This window comes from Seriola aureovittata, chromosome 19 (assembly GCF_021018895.1).
Source record: "Seriola aureovittata isolate HTS-2021-v1 ecotype China chromosome 19, ASM2101889v1, whole genome shotgun sequence".
Classification (NCBI taxonomy): Eukaryota; Metazoa; Chordata; class Actinopteri; order Carangiformes; family Carangidae; genus Seriola; species Seriola aureovittata.
Genome location: NC_079382.1, coordinates 4,945,785 through 4,960,652, shown reverse-complemented (window position 1 = coordinate 4,960,652; position 14,868 = coordinate 4,945,785). Strand labels below are relative to the sequence as shown.

At 41.5% G+C, this 14,868-nt stretch overlaps 3 protein-coding genes and 1 non-coding gene across 5 annotated transcripts; all 4 read right to left on the bottom strand.

The window, feature by feature from the left end:
* Nucleotides 1-403: 403 nt before the first annotated feature.
* Nucleotides 404-7,416, bottom strand: LOC130160834 (alpha-1-antitrypsin-like protein CM55-MS). Of its 2 annotated transcripts, none has more exons than XM_056363597.1 (5): nucleotides 6,358-7,416; nucleotides 3,281-5,322; nucleotides 2,596-2,863; nucleotides 812-959; nucleotides 404-675 (listed from the first exon to the last, which is right to left on the bottom strand). In XM_056363597.1, exons 2-5 carry the CDS (start codon nucleotides 4,053-4,055, stop codon nucleotides 487-489), a joined length of 1,380 nt encoding a protein of 459 aa, XP_056219572.1. In that variant the 5' UTR covers nucleotides 4,056-5,322; nucleotides 6,358-7,416; the 3' UTR covers nucleotides 404-486. The 2 variants fall into 2 exon arrangements, with proteins under 2 accessions (XP_056219572.1, XP_056219573.1); XM_056363598.1 differs by having other exon boundaries at nucleotides 3,281-5,319.
* clmnb (calmin b) lies at nucleotides 5,317-12,444 on the bottom strand. Its single transcript, XM_056363444.1, has 10 exons — nucleotides 11,408-12,444; nucleotides 10,854-10,915; nucleotides 10,668-10,763; nucleotides 9,724-9,807; nucleotides 9,515-9,607; nucleotides 9,190-9,416; nucleotides 8,879-9,072; nucleotides 8,525-8,607; nucleotides 7,377-7,877; nucleotides 5,317-5,322 (listed from the first exon to the last, which is right to left on the bottom strand). The coding sequence occupies exons 1-10, from the start codon at nucleotides 11,490-11,492 to the stop codon at nucleotides 5,317-5,319; spliced, it is 1,431 nt and encodes a 476-aa protein (XP_056219419.1). The 5' UTR covers nucleotides 11,493-12,444.
* A 753-nt stretch (nucleotides 12,445-13,197) lies between these two features.
* LOC130160857 (small Cajal body-specific RNA 13) lies at nucleotides 13,198-13,474 on the bottom strand. Its single transcript, XR_008826059.1, has one exon. It is a non-coding gene; the product is annotated as a small Cajal body-specific RNA 13 (non-coding RNA).
* Nucleotides 13,475-13,591: 117 nt separating this feature from the next.
* Nucleotides 13,592-14,796, bottom strand: prkrip1 (PRKR interacting protein 1). The gene has a single exon (XM_056405209.1). It carries the CDS (start codon nucleotides 14,621-14,623, stop codon nucleotides 14,045-14,047), a length of 579 nt encoding a protein of 192 aa, XP_056261184.1. The 5' UTR covers nucleotides 14,624-14,796; the 3' UTR covers nucleotides 13,592-14,044.
* Nucleotides 14,797-14,868: the final 72 nt, after the last annotated feature.

Below are 14,868 nucleotides of genomic sequence, written 5' to 3'. Positions count from 1 at the left end.
CGAGGTGAAAATGAACTTCAAGTCTGAAGCTGCTAAACTCTCCCACAGTGTGAAAATGTATCACTATTTTATGAGTTTTCTCTTTGAGTTGGCGAATAGGCCTAGATGTTTTTACAAAGCAATTTCCGGTAATTGCAGAAGAAGATAAAGAGGTGATACAGAAGGAAACGGGTTGCGAAGTGAAAAAATGACAAAAGAGAAAATGTTTTTTGTAATGGAAGAAAAGTGTTTTATGTTGTTGCAAGAAAGAGCAGAGATTCAGCCACAAGGATACATTACTGCCATTTAAATGTCTTGTCATCATTTTGTGAAAATAGAGAAATAAACTATAAATCATCCAGTAATGTTTGGAAAATTGGACATAAAATAAAACATTCTGCAAATAACAACCAAAGCTGTTGCATGATGTAAATGAATGCAGTTTAATATCAATAACAAAAGCAAAAAGAGGACAGAAAGGAGACTGTGAGAGATGTTCGCTCAAGTCTAGACATCTGTAGGATCAATAACTCTCCCCATGATCAGGACGAGCCCCGTGAGTTCCTCATACATTATGAGCATGAACGGTCTGTCGAAGGTAATTCTCTGGGGGACGGAGAAGTCCAGCATGATGTCAGGTCTCGCCCCATCTACCGACTTGGACTCTTCCACCTCCAGCGTAACCACATGAGGAGCCTGAGGAGACGTGAGGGACAGAGAGAGAGATGAGGAGAAAGTGAAGTTTAGCAAGTCTCAGGGGTCTCAGCTAACTGCTTTTATGTCTGGTGGTTTCATGGGAAATAAAAACAGGATATTTTGGTTCTTTCTTAACCTTGATGAGTTGCAGCTTCTTCTTTGACGACAGTCCAGAGAAGTCGGCTGAGTCTGAGAAGACGGATGATACCCCGGAGTTCCTCAGGAGCTTTTCTAAACTGTAGGATTTCCTCAGTTGGAACTTAGGGAAACGTATTTCTGCCCTCCTGTGAAAACAACAATCAATGTGTTAACGGATTTGCTCTAAGCTGTCTTGTTACAACTCGTGGGCCCCCGTATACTGTAGGCCCTCGCTCGCTGATGTATAGAGAGCAGTAATTATTGCTGACTTAGAATCTACTCAGCATCATTCATCATGCTCCTGAACACAAGAATGCGAGTGACTGCAGGGCAACAGTGAGTGGGAGTTGCTCTGTGACATGGATCAATGTAATGTACACGCAGAGATAAGCAAACACACTTCACAGAGGGCACATACTGTGCACTGCATGGACCCAATGGTGCACTGTAATTGCTAACCTATGGATTAACATGCTCATGCACACATATGCAGATTCAAGCCGCCATGCATACTTCGCCACTAAACAAATAAGCAGCCCAACAATAGATACTACCTTTGTCTAATGGGTCAGTTCAACTAAATTACAAACAACAGCAAAAAACACATTGTCTTATGTACCCTTGTAGTATCTCGCCATGCTATGCTATATATCGCTCACATTTCAGCCTCCCCGCAACACAATGGAGGTGTCCTGATTACTCTGGGTGCTCTGCAGACCTCACTCTGCACAGTTTTCATAGAGACTATTTCTAAGGTACGAAGTAGTTCCAAAAGAAACTTTGTGTCACAGTGTGTTCTGAGTATTATCCCCAGCAATGGGGTCACTAGTCAGGTTTCCATCCATGTTTCATGTAGTCATTTGATGAAGGTTACAGTCTCCTCATCGGTTCTCACAGATTTGATGTTTTCTCCTGCCTCTATTTCTCATCTCTCCAGTGGAGGAGAAGCTTCAGTGTACTTTCAACTCGCAGGCTTCATGTGCATCATGATTTATTCACCAAGTCTGTTTCCACTGCACACTGTTATGTCTTGTTTTTATCGATACACCAACTTCTCCTCCTCAATCAAGCTTAAAAACTTTCTTGCAACATTTCAGCATTGTTTTGTGTTCGACTTTTTTTATGCAGAAATTCAAAACATGCATAAAAAGCACCGCATGCAAACCCTGATGGCATAATTAAACTTCTGGCCCAACATATACCTGCATGAGTCTGGCCCATATACTTCCACATCTGGGCGGATTCCAGCTGTTATCCTCCAGTATTGGCTGACAGCCAGAAGATTTATTGTGTTGGTCCAGATGTGGAAGTATCATCTGACAATCATGCTGTAAATGAGCCAGACAGGCTGCGGATCCGGGCTTGTGTTGGGCCGGAACAAAAACAGGCATGTGGCCCAGGTATGGACAGGACTTATTTTGCTATCTGGAAATGTAACTATTGTTTCTAGAAGTAAGCAATAGTGTGGAAATTTTAAAATGTTAAAAATTTTCAATGCTGCATCACGAATGAAATCACCAGATTATTGGAATAAGTGAGATATTTGGCCTTATCTTGAAGCCTTTTTTTCTGTATTCACTTCAGTAAGAGCTTGATGGGAAGGGTTAGGTGTAGGGTTAGGGTTGGGTTAGGGTTGGGTTAGGGCTATCTCTCCTTCACTCATCCTGAAGCTGCTGACACAAGAGGGAAATGCAGGTAGTCAGAAAAATGAGTGAGCTGGTACAGTAGCTTGACACGGATTCCACCTCATCCCTGTTCCAACCATTCGGACCCCCCACCTACCCGGGCTTCAGGTTTCTGAGCCAAAAGCTCATGCGGCTGTCAGACAGGCAGTCCTCGAGGGGTTGCAGCTCGGCTTTAGGAAGAAGGAGCAGTGAAGCCAGACGTTTTGAATGGGCCAGCCGCACTACTGTGGCTGAGCAGTTGGTGTCGTACAGCATCATCACCTCGGACGAGTCGTCCCTGAACATCATGGCGACTTCCACGCTGGTTGTGGCATTCAGCTGGAAGCTTCGTGGGACTGTGTGGCGCTGATTGAATGGCTGACGACCTGATTTATGTGTCATTAATAAAGGGAAAAAGGTTAAGGATGAAATAGGAGAATAAATTGGCATAGACAGATGTTGCACACCTATAAAAAGCACCTGCTGTGTAAATCTATTACCACCCACAGTCAAAATTGAGCATCTTCTCTCCAAAAAAGACAATGACTGATGAAAAAGCAGGTGCTCAATAGGCTAGATAGAATAAACACATATTGCAAGTGCAAGTAACTAACTATACTTTTCCTAATGTAGCTGAAATTCATTTTCAATTAACCTTGTTTTTAAAGATGTTTGTTTCTCATCTCAAAAAGAAATGAAGCGATACATCTGTCTGAAGTTCAATCCCTTAATGCAATTTCCCTTGTGTTGGGAACAAAACTATGCACGAACAAAGCAACAACTTTCAAACAACAAGAAGCTACCTTTGAAATACACATAATTGTTGAGTATGAGTTTGTCAGAGGCCTGCAAGTCTTTCTTCAGCGTCTCAAAGCTGACGTTGAAGGCGGAGGCTCCTGGGTGCCTGGACAAAAAACTATCATAGTCTATTGAAGGTTTTCCATCAACATGTAGGCTGCTCCACACTCTTAACTGACCCCCAGCACAGACTCCATCTTCACTTCCAGTCCCACCCACTGCCCCATCATCTCCCTCAGTTCTGTTTCCAGCATTCGCTCTTTCAAGTTCCACCCCTGCCGTGGCCCCAATCCCACCTCCACTCCTTCCCTCTTGTAGAGTGAGGCTACGCTGCAGATCTGTGAGAGAAGATATGGTGGCTTCAACGCTCTGCTCTGTGGAGTTGGCTGCCAGCCCCAGAGTCTTCAGGGCCTGGCTCCGACTTTCAGACCCAGAGACTTGGGACAGCAGGCCCAGAGCTGACGCCAGGCCCCAGGGTGAGAATAAGATGTTGTGCTGTTGCTGCTGTTGGACATCAGGCTCAGCAGTGGTTCTGGTGGCCAGGTCACGGTAAAGGTCAAAGGCCAAGGCTGTGTTTAGGGCTGATGTGTTGAGCTGCTGCTGCTGCTGCTGCTGCTGCTGCTGCTGCTGCTGCTGCTGCTGCTGCTTGACCTCTTGGTCCTTTCGCAGAAAGAGTTTCTCAGGCTTTGGTGCAACCGACCCATCTGCTATGAAACCTGTTAGCAATGCTAGCACTGTAAAACTATACACAACAGACATCATCGCCTCTTGTCTCGCCATCCTAGTTCAGCCTGATTAACAGACGCCGCAGGTTGATCACACACAAGACCAGCCAAATTCCAGCTTTGGGGAAGTGTTGTTCTCATGGCTCGGTGCGGGGGTGGTGGTAGTGTTGAAAGTATATCGATCTATGGGGCTGAGCTTTTGACCTATGGGTTGAGCTCCAAGCAAACAATGGCAGCATGTTTTTCAGATTCTTAGAATTTTACCAGCAGTGGATGTGTGTTTGTGGCAGACAGTTAAGGACAGTGCAGACTCATTCCCCCCTTTAATACACACTCTGGTCAACATGGATTTTGAACACTTATGCAACTGATGCACACTTAAATTTGGCTCTAGTTTCGCTGTGCACACAGTGGTACTCCAACAAAGGCATTATACATGTGCCTAATATGTCTACAGTCCCTATAAATACAGTATTTACATGCCTGATTCTATCTTGTGGAAAGCACTGGGAGATATATGACATAAAACCAGTATTTTCTTTATTATTTATATCTTATAATCATAAAAATATAATGAGAAAAGCCTGAATTGTTGATCAACTTTAACTCATTCAGTATCTGAGATGAAGACAATGAAACAGTATACGTTCTAAGCCACAAGTGACACAGTGAGTGAGTCTATGAAATGTCAAAGCGCTCATTAAATATTTTTAGCTTAATCTCGCCACGTCAATACAGCCTCTAATTAAACAGCAGGTCATATGGATTCCTCAGCAGTCGACGGAACGCTGTATAGACAGTCAATGTGAGACAGTCGCTGCTGTGATGCTGCAATGCCACCATGTGGATTATCTCTGTTATTAAAATACATCATGTAAAGAAAGCATTTTGGTTATGCCTTCGACAAAAGCACCTCACAAACCATGGTTAATAATGTGTGTAGTTTAAGACCGAGCAGCTGAAAATCTGTGTAACAATAGAGATCGGTATTATGTATTTATCTGAAAATACAGTCCAAGTGATAAATTATAGCTGCTGGAAGCAAGAAGCAAACATAATCATTAAATGTTGCCTTGAGGGAAATTTAGTGACACAGATAAAGAGTCAACCCAGCCCTAAGTGTCCCTGTTTGGCTCATTAGTGGAAACTGGGCTAATAAGCATATCTTAATAAGAAGGGTTTACTGCAGGGGGGCTCAGAGGTTCATTTGAGGTAGGATGAGGCAGCAGTAGAACAGGATCCAAAGGGCCAACAGCATTTCCAGCTCTAATGGGGTTATGTCACAAGAGGCTGCTAAAGACTGAATGAATCCTTCCTCACTGCTGGAAAGTAGATAAAACACAGAGTTAGATTCAAACTAAAAATAGGCACTAACTTCTTATGAAGAAATAGATGTTATATTAGAGCAGTAAAACAAAACACTGACAAAAATGTAATTATCTGTATAGTTTGTGAGAATGAACTGACCGTGTGCCAAACAGCAACTGTTCCATTATAGTTTTTTAGCTTTTGCAAAACCAAAATCACATCAGCACAAATGTCAGAAATGTATTAAACAAAAGCTGCAAATGTTCACATGCCCAGCCTATTAGCATACAATGGTAACTTAGCATTATTTTCAAGGACAAGAGGCATTTCATCAGCTAGTTATATTCATTATTTTGTGCGGATACACGAGAAATGAGTTGTTCAGGACTGGAGCTCTCCACCCAGTGGGAACCAAGATGCTAATGTATCCATCTGTCCTGCTCTTTATCTGGTTTGGGGACATTTACACTCCAGCACTTCCTGCCAAATGTGCATTAAATAGCTCTACATTTGCCCGTATCAATCAGTTAATGCTTATCCTCAAATCTTTTGATAGTGAAGCGCTCTCTTTGGATTTCCATGTCTTTTACACTGGTGACTTTTAGCTGGGACTTTACCCTTTTAGCTTACCATAGTCTTTTAGCATTGTATTATATATATGTAGCTACCAAGTAAACCTAACAAACACTGTTACGGGGGTTGCCTTTTTAGAACGAATCATCGTAAACATTGAAAAGTCGGCTGGTTTCAACCAACATAGTTTTATTGTTAGAATTAGCTTATTCTAGCTGCCTACTGCTAAACTGTCACTATTTCAGCTGACAAAATCCTCACTTATCTGCCATAATGAGGAGCTGCTTATGTCAACTTCTGTGTGTCAAAGACCCACTGGTCCAAATAGTTTGTGTATGTGCCACCATTACCACTGTGAACTGCATTATGAGCCATAGTAGACTGGAAAGGTTGATAGGCATATCAGCTAATGGGACCAGTGCTTCAGGAACGGCCAATTGTATTTGTACTCATGAATCACAAATGCCATAGCCCACCTGAATGACTGAGAGGTTGCACTGCAGGCAGAAGTCCAACTGTCTTCGCCGGCACGAATGTTAACAACTCCATCAGTGTCATTTTTTGGGGTAGTTTCACCCAGATGGTCTATTGTTGTTACCTTCTTGGCAGTTAGTTTACGTTTCTTAATCTTCAGTCCCTCGTCTTTCTCATCCACTGCCACAAAATCCTTTGAATTTGCGACTGCACCTGTGTATTCCTCCGTGTCTTCATCTTTGCAGTTCTTTGTTAAATCTTCCATTCTGGGGACAGTGTGTTTCCTGTCATTTTCTTCTTCTGAGTGACCTCTAGCTGCACCAACACCTTTGACTTCATCGATGAATATTTTTTCATTTACTCCTACCCCTGAACCTTCTTCCCTCTTGATATTACCCTCTTCCCCTACTCTCTTCCCTAACTGTCTATCCTGCCCTTCCTCAAATGCTGTCAAATTTTCCTCTTCCTCTTTGTCAATTACTCTCTCCTCACTCACTTGTATACATCTTACAGAAAGCCCTCTGTCAGTGTCTTTCTCAACGTCTTTGTGCCAACTAGGCATTTCAAAAATCTTTGCGTTCTCTGCTTCATCTACCAGAGCCTCTGTTTTATCATATCCATGTGTCACCAATCTAACATTTTCTACCTCCTCTGTCTCACTCTCTTCCTCGCCATAATCATTCATCTGGTTTCTAACTCTCTCCTCCTCCTCCTCCTCTTTTCTACTGCTTTCATCCTCTGGTTCTGTGTCAAACACAGGTCTATTGTGTGTCATATCTCTGAAACTACTTTCATTTTGGTCCAAATCAAACTTCCTGTGAACCACTGACTGAGACCCGACTTCAGATTCTAGATCAAAATCTGCATTTTGCACAACGGAGCCTTCCTGAAGTTTACATCCACCACTTCCATTTAATATCTCACACATTTCAGGATTCTTTGACTCTTCATTCATTTCTTCAGCTGTTTCTTCTTTGACGCTGAGTACTTGTCTTTTCAGCTGATTATATGGTTGAAAAACCTCTTTGTTCAGATCCAGGATGTAGCTGTAGGCATCCTCCTCATCTGAGTCCAGCGCTGACAAGCTGTAGATTCCCTCCTCTGAGCTCAAAGAAAAGTGATTCTCATCCACTCTTGTCTTGTTGTAGGCTTGATCCGAGCCTTTCTCCAGCCACGATCGGATCTCCTGGCTGACTACGCCTGCATCCAGCGGACTAGGTGGCTGCAAAATGCTCCTACTCCTGCCTCTCTTTTTGTTGAATTGTGAGATGGCAGCACTGATGTCACTTTCGCTGGAGGAATCGCCAGATGTAACTGTTCCATTTGTGTAAAGCGAGGCAGTACGTGTGCCCCCTGAGGATCTTCTGGACCACCGTTTCCACAGTAGCTCCTCGCTGCTCTTCTCTAAGCCTCTGAGTAAAGCTTGAGCTTCTGTGTCGTCAGTGAGGATCTCTCCAAAGCCGACTGACTCAAGGGATCCAAAATTTGGGATCTCAGGAACTTCAATATTTGTTGTATGATCCTGTAATAAAGCGTATATTTAATGGTAGTTACATTATACCACTGAAAATAATGAGATAAGTATCTTTGGTTCATGGTGTTTGTGAAAGTATGTCTTTGCTGTTAAACGGATAGTTTGACATTTTGGGAAATTTGCTCAGTTGCTTTCATTCTTAGAGTTTGATAATGAGACTGTAACCACTCTCATGTTTTAGTTCAATAAGAAGCTACTAATGATTTTACTGATTAAAAGGTTTGAAATACAATAAAAACTGAACATTATAACCTTCATGAAGGGAGGATTTATTACAGGACTATTGGATAAGACTTTTTCTTCTCACATTATAAGTTACATACAATAAGAAATAAACCAAAATACTCCAAAATCTTTGATAACAGGACATTCCCATGAACAGTGATATTGTGTTCCTTACCTTTACATTTGATGGACTGATCTGGGATGTTTGGATTTAACTTATATGACTTATACTTATATTTAGCTAAGCTAACTGGCTTCTGGCTGTTGCTTCATATGTAACAGACTCAGATATGACAGTGACATCAATCTTCTCATTAAACTCTCATCTTCTCATCAAAGAGAGCAAATACGTGTATTTACTAAACCAATTCAATGCAAAACATTTTTTAAATGTGTAAAGCCATACCAACCTCATCCATGCCTGAACAATGCCCCAGGAACAGAGAAACATAGGTAATGATGGACTGCTCATCTGGTGAAGTGTGTGCCACATCTGTGGGTAGAAGGATAAACTGTTCATAAATCAGCAGGGTGGACTGTTACTAGGGAGACCTTCCTGTAGTTGAAGGACCGGTTCATCTCATTTTTAGTGAGGCCAGCTTGGTCTGCAGTGGGACAAATGTTTCTGATAATTCCTAGGGTCCTTTGATAGGTGTCACTATTCAGTTTCTAGCACCTACTTAGTGTGAGTGCACTTGGTAGGTGAAAGTCATTCAGATGTCTGTCTTTGTGGATGAAAACAGATCAATGTGAGGCGCTTTTACCTTCAGGCTCCAGTAGAGGTGTTATATCCAAACTGTGATGGGCTATCATGAAGGCCTGCTGAATGTTTTCTCTTGGCTCTCTGGACAAGCTCTCTCTCAAGTCAACCAAGTCTGGGTTTACATACTTAATCACAGCTAAGAATGCCAGGCCACTTCTCCAGCTCTTCCCAAAGTCATACACCTCCACCCCAAACCTGCATATTTAAAATTGCATAATAGCAAAAAATGAATCTCTAATCATTGTCAGCTCAGACATTTTTTGTGTTTGACCAAAATGACTTTGTAAGCGATTGGATCTTTTTCAAACTTACTTTGATGTGCATCTTTGGACCCACTGCAGGAGAGTCTTGATTGCTTTCCCATGGTACTTTGGCTTCCTGGCAGCCTTTCTGCCTTTGCTTGGCAGGGTGTTGCAGGAGTAGCAGCCAATGTCGTTTGGTGGGGGTGAGAGGTCACTGAAGGAGGAGTAACTGCTCATTGATAAAGAAGATAGGCTAGAAGACAAATGCCTCTGAAGACTTCTTGCCACCTCCTTTACCTGTTTTACAGCAAAAGAGCTGAGTGTATGTGAGGTCAACAACAAAGACAAACACCTGGTCAAGATGTGAGATAATGGATGATAAGAAAACAACCTACCTGGAAGTGCAGGATGATGTTCCAGACAAGGTTAAGAACAACAGAAGGGATACCATCAGCAATACCAGAGGCATCGATGCCAAGCAGCTTCACCTGAGAGACAACAGGAAGAAGATGTCATTCGAAATCTAGCTTTTACGGATTTGAAAGTCAATGGAATATATATGAAACCAATATCACTGTATCAGCTGTTAAGGAAACACACTTACATGTCTATCATCAAGGAAAGCCAGGGCCTTGGAAATGTTGTTCAGTCTGAAAATGCGTTGAGAAGATGACCTAAACCTGTAAAGCTAACATAAGAAATGACATATATATATATATATATATATATATATATATATATATATATATATAGCTCCTATCAGCAGCCAGTTAGCTTAGCCTAGTTAGCTTAGCCTCGCATAAAGACAGGAAACACGGGGAAACAGCTAGCTTGGCTCTGTCCAAAGAAAGATATTTATTTTTTGTTACCTATTTCTTGGTGACAGTCAATTCACGGAGTCTCTGAAGTTTGCTTGCTAACCTCACAGCAACAACAGGACTCCAGGAAATCACTGATGCAACAAAAAATAGTCTGGCAAATGTTTTTACTCTTCAGTTTCTGAACAAACTAAACAAACAACAAGATATACTGTGTTAACTGAACTTTACATGTACTAGTAGGCTCCTTTTGGACAGAGCCATGCTAGCTCTTCCCCCCTGTTTTCTACTCTTTATGTTCAGCTAAGCTAAGCTAATTGGTTTCTAGTTGTAGCTTTGTATTTAGCCTACTTCACAGCTATGAGATTTGCATCAATCTCTCAGTGGACCCCTGGAGGACTAGTGACCACTGTGTGGACGCTAATGGGGATCCAAAGAAAGAAAGAAATAAAAGAAATAAAATCTCAGCAGGAAAATAGATAAGCATATCTTTCAAAATGCCAAACTATTTCTTTAAGTTTCAGCATTTATGGGAAAGGTTCTTGTCTACTTAGCAGTGTCAGATTATTTTGAATTACTTTAATGGATCATACAGGCTGGCGAATATAGTGCAAAGCTAATAAACTGAACTGAAATTGGCCAGAAGAAGTTAAATAAAATGATAAAAGCGTGATATATTTTCTTCTTCTAGGTTAAATTTTTTTTTTTCACTGTAAAGCTTGATTCTTACTAGTTTGCACCCAGACAGCTCCTCCAGCAAGGCCATGAGTATTCTGCCATCCTGAATGTCTGTGAACAGGTCGTGCACTTCAACTGGAGGATCACACTGAAGATAAGAAAACATGACCCTTACTGGTGATTACAGGAAAGAAGACAGTGAAATGTTGGTATAATACTGTTTTGATTTGTGCCTTACTCTCTGCAGAAACAAATTCATCCACCTGGTGAAGGTTCTCTTCTGCACGGCTTTCCTCTCATCTGGGGAAGAGAAAAACAGGGACTTGGCACAACAAATGCTGCAGTTTTCCAAGTTAACGGTGTTGCAACAGTGCTTTCACAAGCCTGATTAAATGTAGTGCACAGGAGGGTTTGTGGTTAATAAAATAAGCAGGAAGAGTCTGACAGAATATTGGAAAACGACATGTATTTTTTACAATATGAAGGTATTTGAGATAAGAAAACTTGTCTTTCAATGTTCCTTTTATTATAAATTTTACACTAGGGAGAATTTTAGAGACAAGTAAAAACATTGCATGTGATTGGGTAATCAGATTCCACAATGCCAAAAACACCTCCCTGGAAAATCACTATAAGGAAGGAAAAAAGAAATAAATGTTGTCTTACAAAGTATTCTCTTATCAAAAGTACAATAAAGTTTTTCTTGTATACACAGTGATTTAACTAATGTTATTATAACACAGTGGGTCCGTATTAAGCACCGGCTTAAGACAGTATTTCTTGTCACTGTACCTTGAGGCTGCTGCAAATGTTGATCGCTGATCTCTCCAAATGATTTCTCTTGTGAATCGCAGTTGGCCCTCTCCTGCATACTCATTTAGCAAATGTCAGGTACTTGTAGCAATAAGAGCTGTTCTGAGGTCTTCTTACAGAATAAGGATGAAGAAAATGCGAAGTGAGGAAGTGTGTCTTGCCTGAACACGCTGAAACCTACCTCTGAGGTGTTGATCAACTCTACCTCCACTCCCCCCCCGAGACAACTCAGCGTGAATCTTATTGGCAGGCTGCAGTTCATAAAACTATGTCCATGGAGGCAGCTGCTCAGTGTGCTGGGACCTTTGAGTATTAAAATGAAGGAATCCGCTGGGATCACTGGGTTTCAGGTTGTATGGTTTTCCTGCAGAGGCCTGTGATAAATCTTTCTGGCAGCTATAGTGATTTACTGACATGAATACCTGAATTTCTCCTGAGCATGTTCAAGACAGACTGAAGGAATGAGCAGAGGTAGCCAAGGTTTTGACTGGAGTTGTTCTAGAATATATAAAAAAAAAAAAAGACTTTTATTACAGTTTATCGGGCAAATAAAAGATTTTTAAATCTGGTTTATGAATGAATGCCATTCCTGATATACTCTTTTTAGACTTACTGCACATTAGTAATAATATAGGAAAAGTAACAATATGCATTTTAAAAGTTCAATATGTCATGCCCAATGAAAAATGTGTATTATGATCCTTTTACAGTGCTGAAATGTAACTAAGTGCATTTACTCAAGTACATTATTTAAGTAAAATTTTGACGTACTTTCCACTTTCTTTGACTTTATACTTTTCACTCCATTACATTTGTTTGACAGCGCAAATTAGTTACTGTGCAAATAAAGATTATACATGCAAAACATGAGGTGAACTGCTAAAATATGAGCCATTATTATAGATTAAACTGCCCGACAGCATAGAAAGTAGGCTACCGTACATAAAAATGTGTTCCACCTCCACCAGCTACAAGAAGAAACCTTTTAAATCAGCTTGTATCAACTGTAACCAACCTAATTGTAGTCACTCTTCATTTTAGAAATTTATGACATCTAATAGAGACTAAAGTCTAATAGACTTTATGAAATAGTAAAACACGGAGTAAAAGTTTTTAATTATTGAAAGAATATCTACAGGAACCTAACCCCTCATTTTGGACCTTAATGTGATTCACTGAAATTTGTGTAAAACAAGTTGTGAAATGCTTTTCACACACTGACCCACATTTTATTATAATTCTGTGCTGTTCCCAATTCAGCCTCACCAGGGAACTTTGATGCATCTTTAATGTGAGAAATCTTCTAACAGAGAACATAATCACATTCAAGAAATCAGCAGTACATATTTCACGTCTCATTTATTAATCATTGCTGTCATCAAATTAAACAGATCAGAAATGTGACGATCCACATTCAAGAAAACGGTTACATGAAGTCAGCAGATGAATAAGGCTGAAAAATATGTTCTTAGCTGGTCTGCAATAGTTTTAATTGTATAACTTTTGAGAAGACCTTTTAACCTAGAGAAAGAAAGATAGATAATTGACTGGGAAGGGACAGATGCCTTGTGTGTAACCTGTTATGTCAACCTTCACCCATTGATTGCCTTAATCTATCACCTGAGTGTTTGAGTTGAAAAGAGGACTGGACTGATGTATTTAGTCACCAGGACTAAAGAGGAATTTCTAAGCCTAGCATGAGCAATGACGACAGTGACGTAAAAACAAAAGCAGTACTGAGTGGAGGGGAATAACAAACTCAGAGATAAGACTGTGACAGCTGAAAGTGTCTGACAGGAAGAGCTTCCCCTGCTTCAAACAATATCTGGCTGCCAGGTTTTACTCTACCTGCTTCAAGAAAGGTGATGGCTACAGAGCAAGACCATCACCACCGTGGAAAGCAGGGGTCTGTCCAAGGAAGATCGCACGTGAAGCTCCTGAGCCTCCAGAAGTCACGCCTTTTCATTCTTTGAGTTGATTTCTGCAACCTTGTTGTACCCACAGGCAACAGTCCCTGCGAGGGGCGACGTCACAAGGCCGCAAAGACCAATAACATCAAACATACAGATAGCTGTGATGCACACTCACCTTATACTCACTTACATTTCTAGTATTATTGCATCACACTACATCCCAGTGTAAAAAGATTACATAACACCTAGATATTATGAACACTCATTTTTATTAAAACATTAATAGTATTACTTGAAAATATAGAGGATTCCAAACTTTCCAACAATCCTAATTTCGCAAATTAAAGAAAACCCCAAGTATGACTGACAGTTGAAACATGAGATCTACAAACAGTGATTATAAAAACCATAATAAAGACTTAGAAGTGCCCCGACATGTCTTCTTTCACACTGGGACACTGATGACCATTGCTTGCTTAAAATCATACACTGGGGGGGGGGGTCCTGCCTATTAAACTAGGCAGTCCGCCCAGTCCAAAGGTAAAACAGGGTCCACCAGTTCAGTTTTTCCGTCTTTGCAGTGGATCACTTTGCTTCCTTTTGTACAGGGCTCTTCAACGGGATCCAAATGTCTTGCTTTGTGAGGCTGTGTCCATCTCCCCCATGACTTCGTAATGTCTCACCCACTCACTGCAGGCCAGAGTCATTTCTTCCCCATGATGAAGCTTGGGGCCTCTGCATCGTCCTCAGCCTCTCTTTCCTCCTCCTCCTCCTCTTCTTCTTCTTCTTCACTGGACTCCGAGCTCTTGTCGGCGTCGTCTTCTTTCTTATTTTTAGTTTCCAGTTTTGCCTTCTTTGCCATCAGCTTCTTCTGCTTCAGCTTTTCGCGCTTCTTCCTGCGCTTGGCCGTCCTCTCGTCGGCAGCCTGTTTGTTTTGTTCCACCTTATCCAGATAGTCCAGGTCCTTATCTACCTTCTCTGCCATCTTGTCCAGAAAGTCCTGTCTCTGGTACTCTCTGCGGCGGAGGTGCCGATAAACATGGAACTCGCCGCTGCCTGCGCCGGCGCTGGAGCCCATCACATCCCGGACGAACTCCGGCGGAGCCCGCGGGTTCCATTCTTTCGGTCGGTCCGGGATGGGAGCAAGTTTATCAGGATTGCGCATCAACCTTTCTAACTTCAGACGCTGTTCCTCCGCCGGGGTTTTGGCGATTATCAGAGGCTGAGCCTCTTTTCCCCCAGGTTTCCCCGGTTTGTTATTCTTTTGTGTGTGCGCCGCCATCTTTCAAATCGTCGCAGTGTTCTTCCTGCCTTTTCACGTCGCCTCGGAAGTACTTGAGGGCTGCTGTAACCTGGAAATAATTATTTTATTTTACTTTTAGTATTTGTTTTTTCCAAAGAAAATACAAAAGTGGATCAGTATGCGATACTGACTGTGGTGACATTAATTTACTTTTATTAAATCGTCTTTTTGAAAGTCAAGCCTTGTGTAACTGATGTAACTGACGTGTGGCTTTACCAACTGCA

Bases quoted from the DNA above. Each gene is read 5' to 3' on its own strand.
- LOC130160834 (XM_056363597.1), bottom strand. From the start codon at position 4,055: ATGGCGAGACAAGAGGCGATGATGTCTGTTGTGTATAGTTTTACAGTG. The intron at 960-2,595 runs GTAGGTGGGGGG...TTGTTTTCACAG, and splicing joins CTCAGAAACCTGAAGCCCGG to GAGGGCAGAAATACGTTTCC. The intron at 676-811 runs GTTAAGAAAGAA...ACGTCTCCTCAG, and splicing joins AGAAGCTGCAACTCATCAAG to GCTCCTCATGTGGTTACGCT.
- clmnb (XM_056363444.1), bottom strand. From the start codon at position 11,492: ATGAGTATGCAGGAGAGGGCCAACTGCGATTCACAAGAGAAATCATTT. The intron at 9,417-9,514 runs GTAGGTTGTTTT...GCTGTAAAACAG, and splicing joins ACATCATCCTGCACTTCCAG to GTAAAGGAGGTGGCAAGAAG. The intron at 7,878-8,524 runs GTTGGTATGGCT...GCTTTATTACAG, and splicing joins ATTGTTCAGGCATGGATGAG to GATCATACAACAAATATTGA.
- prkrip1 (XM_056405209.1), bottom strand. From the start codon at position 14,623: ATGGCGGCGCACACACAAAAGAATAACAAACCGGGGAAACCTGGGGGA.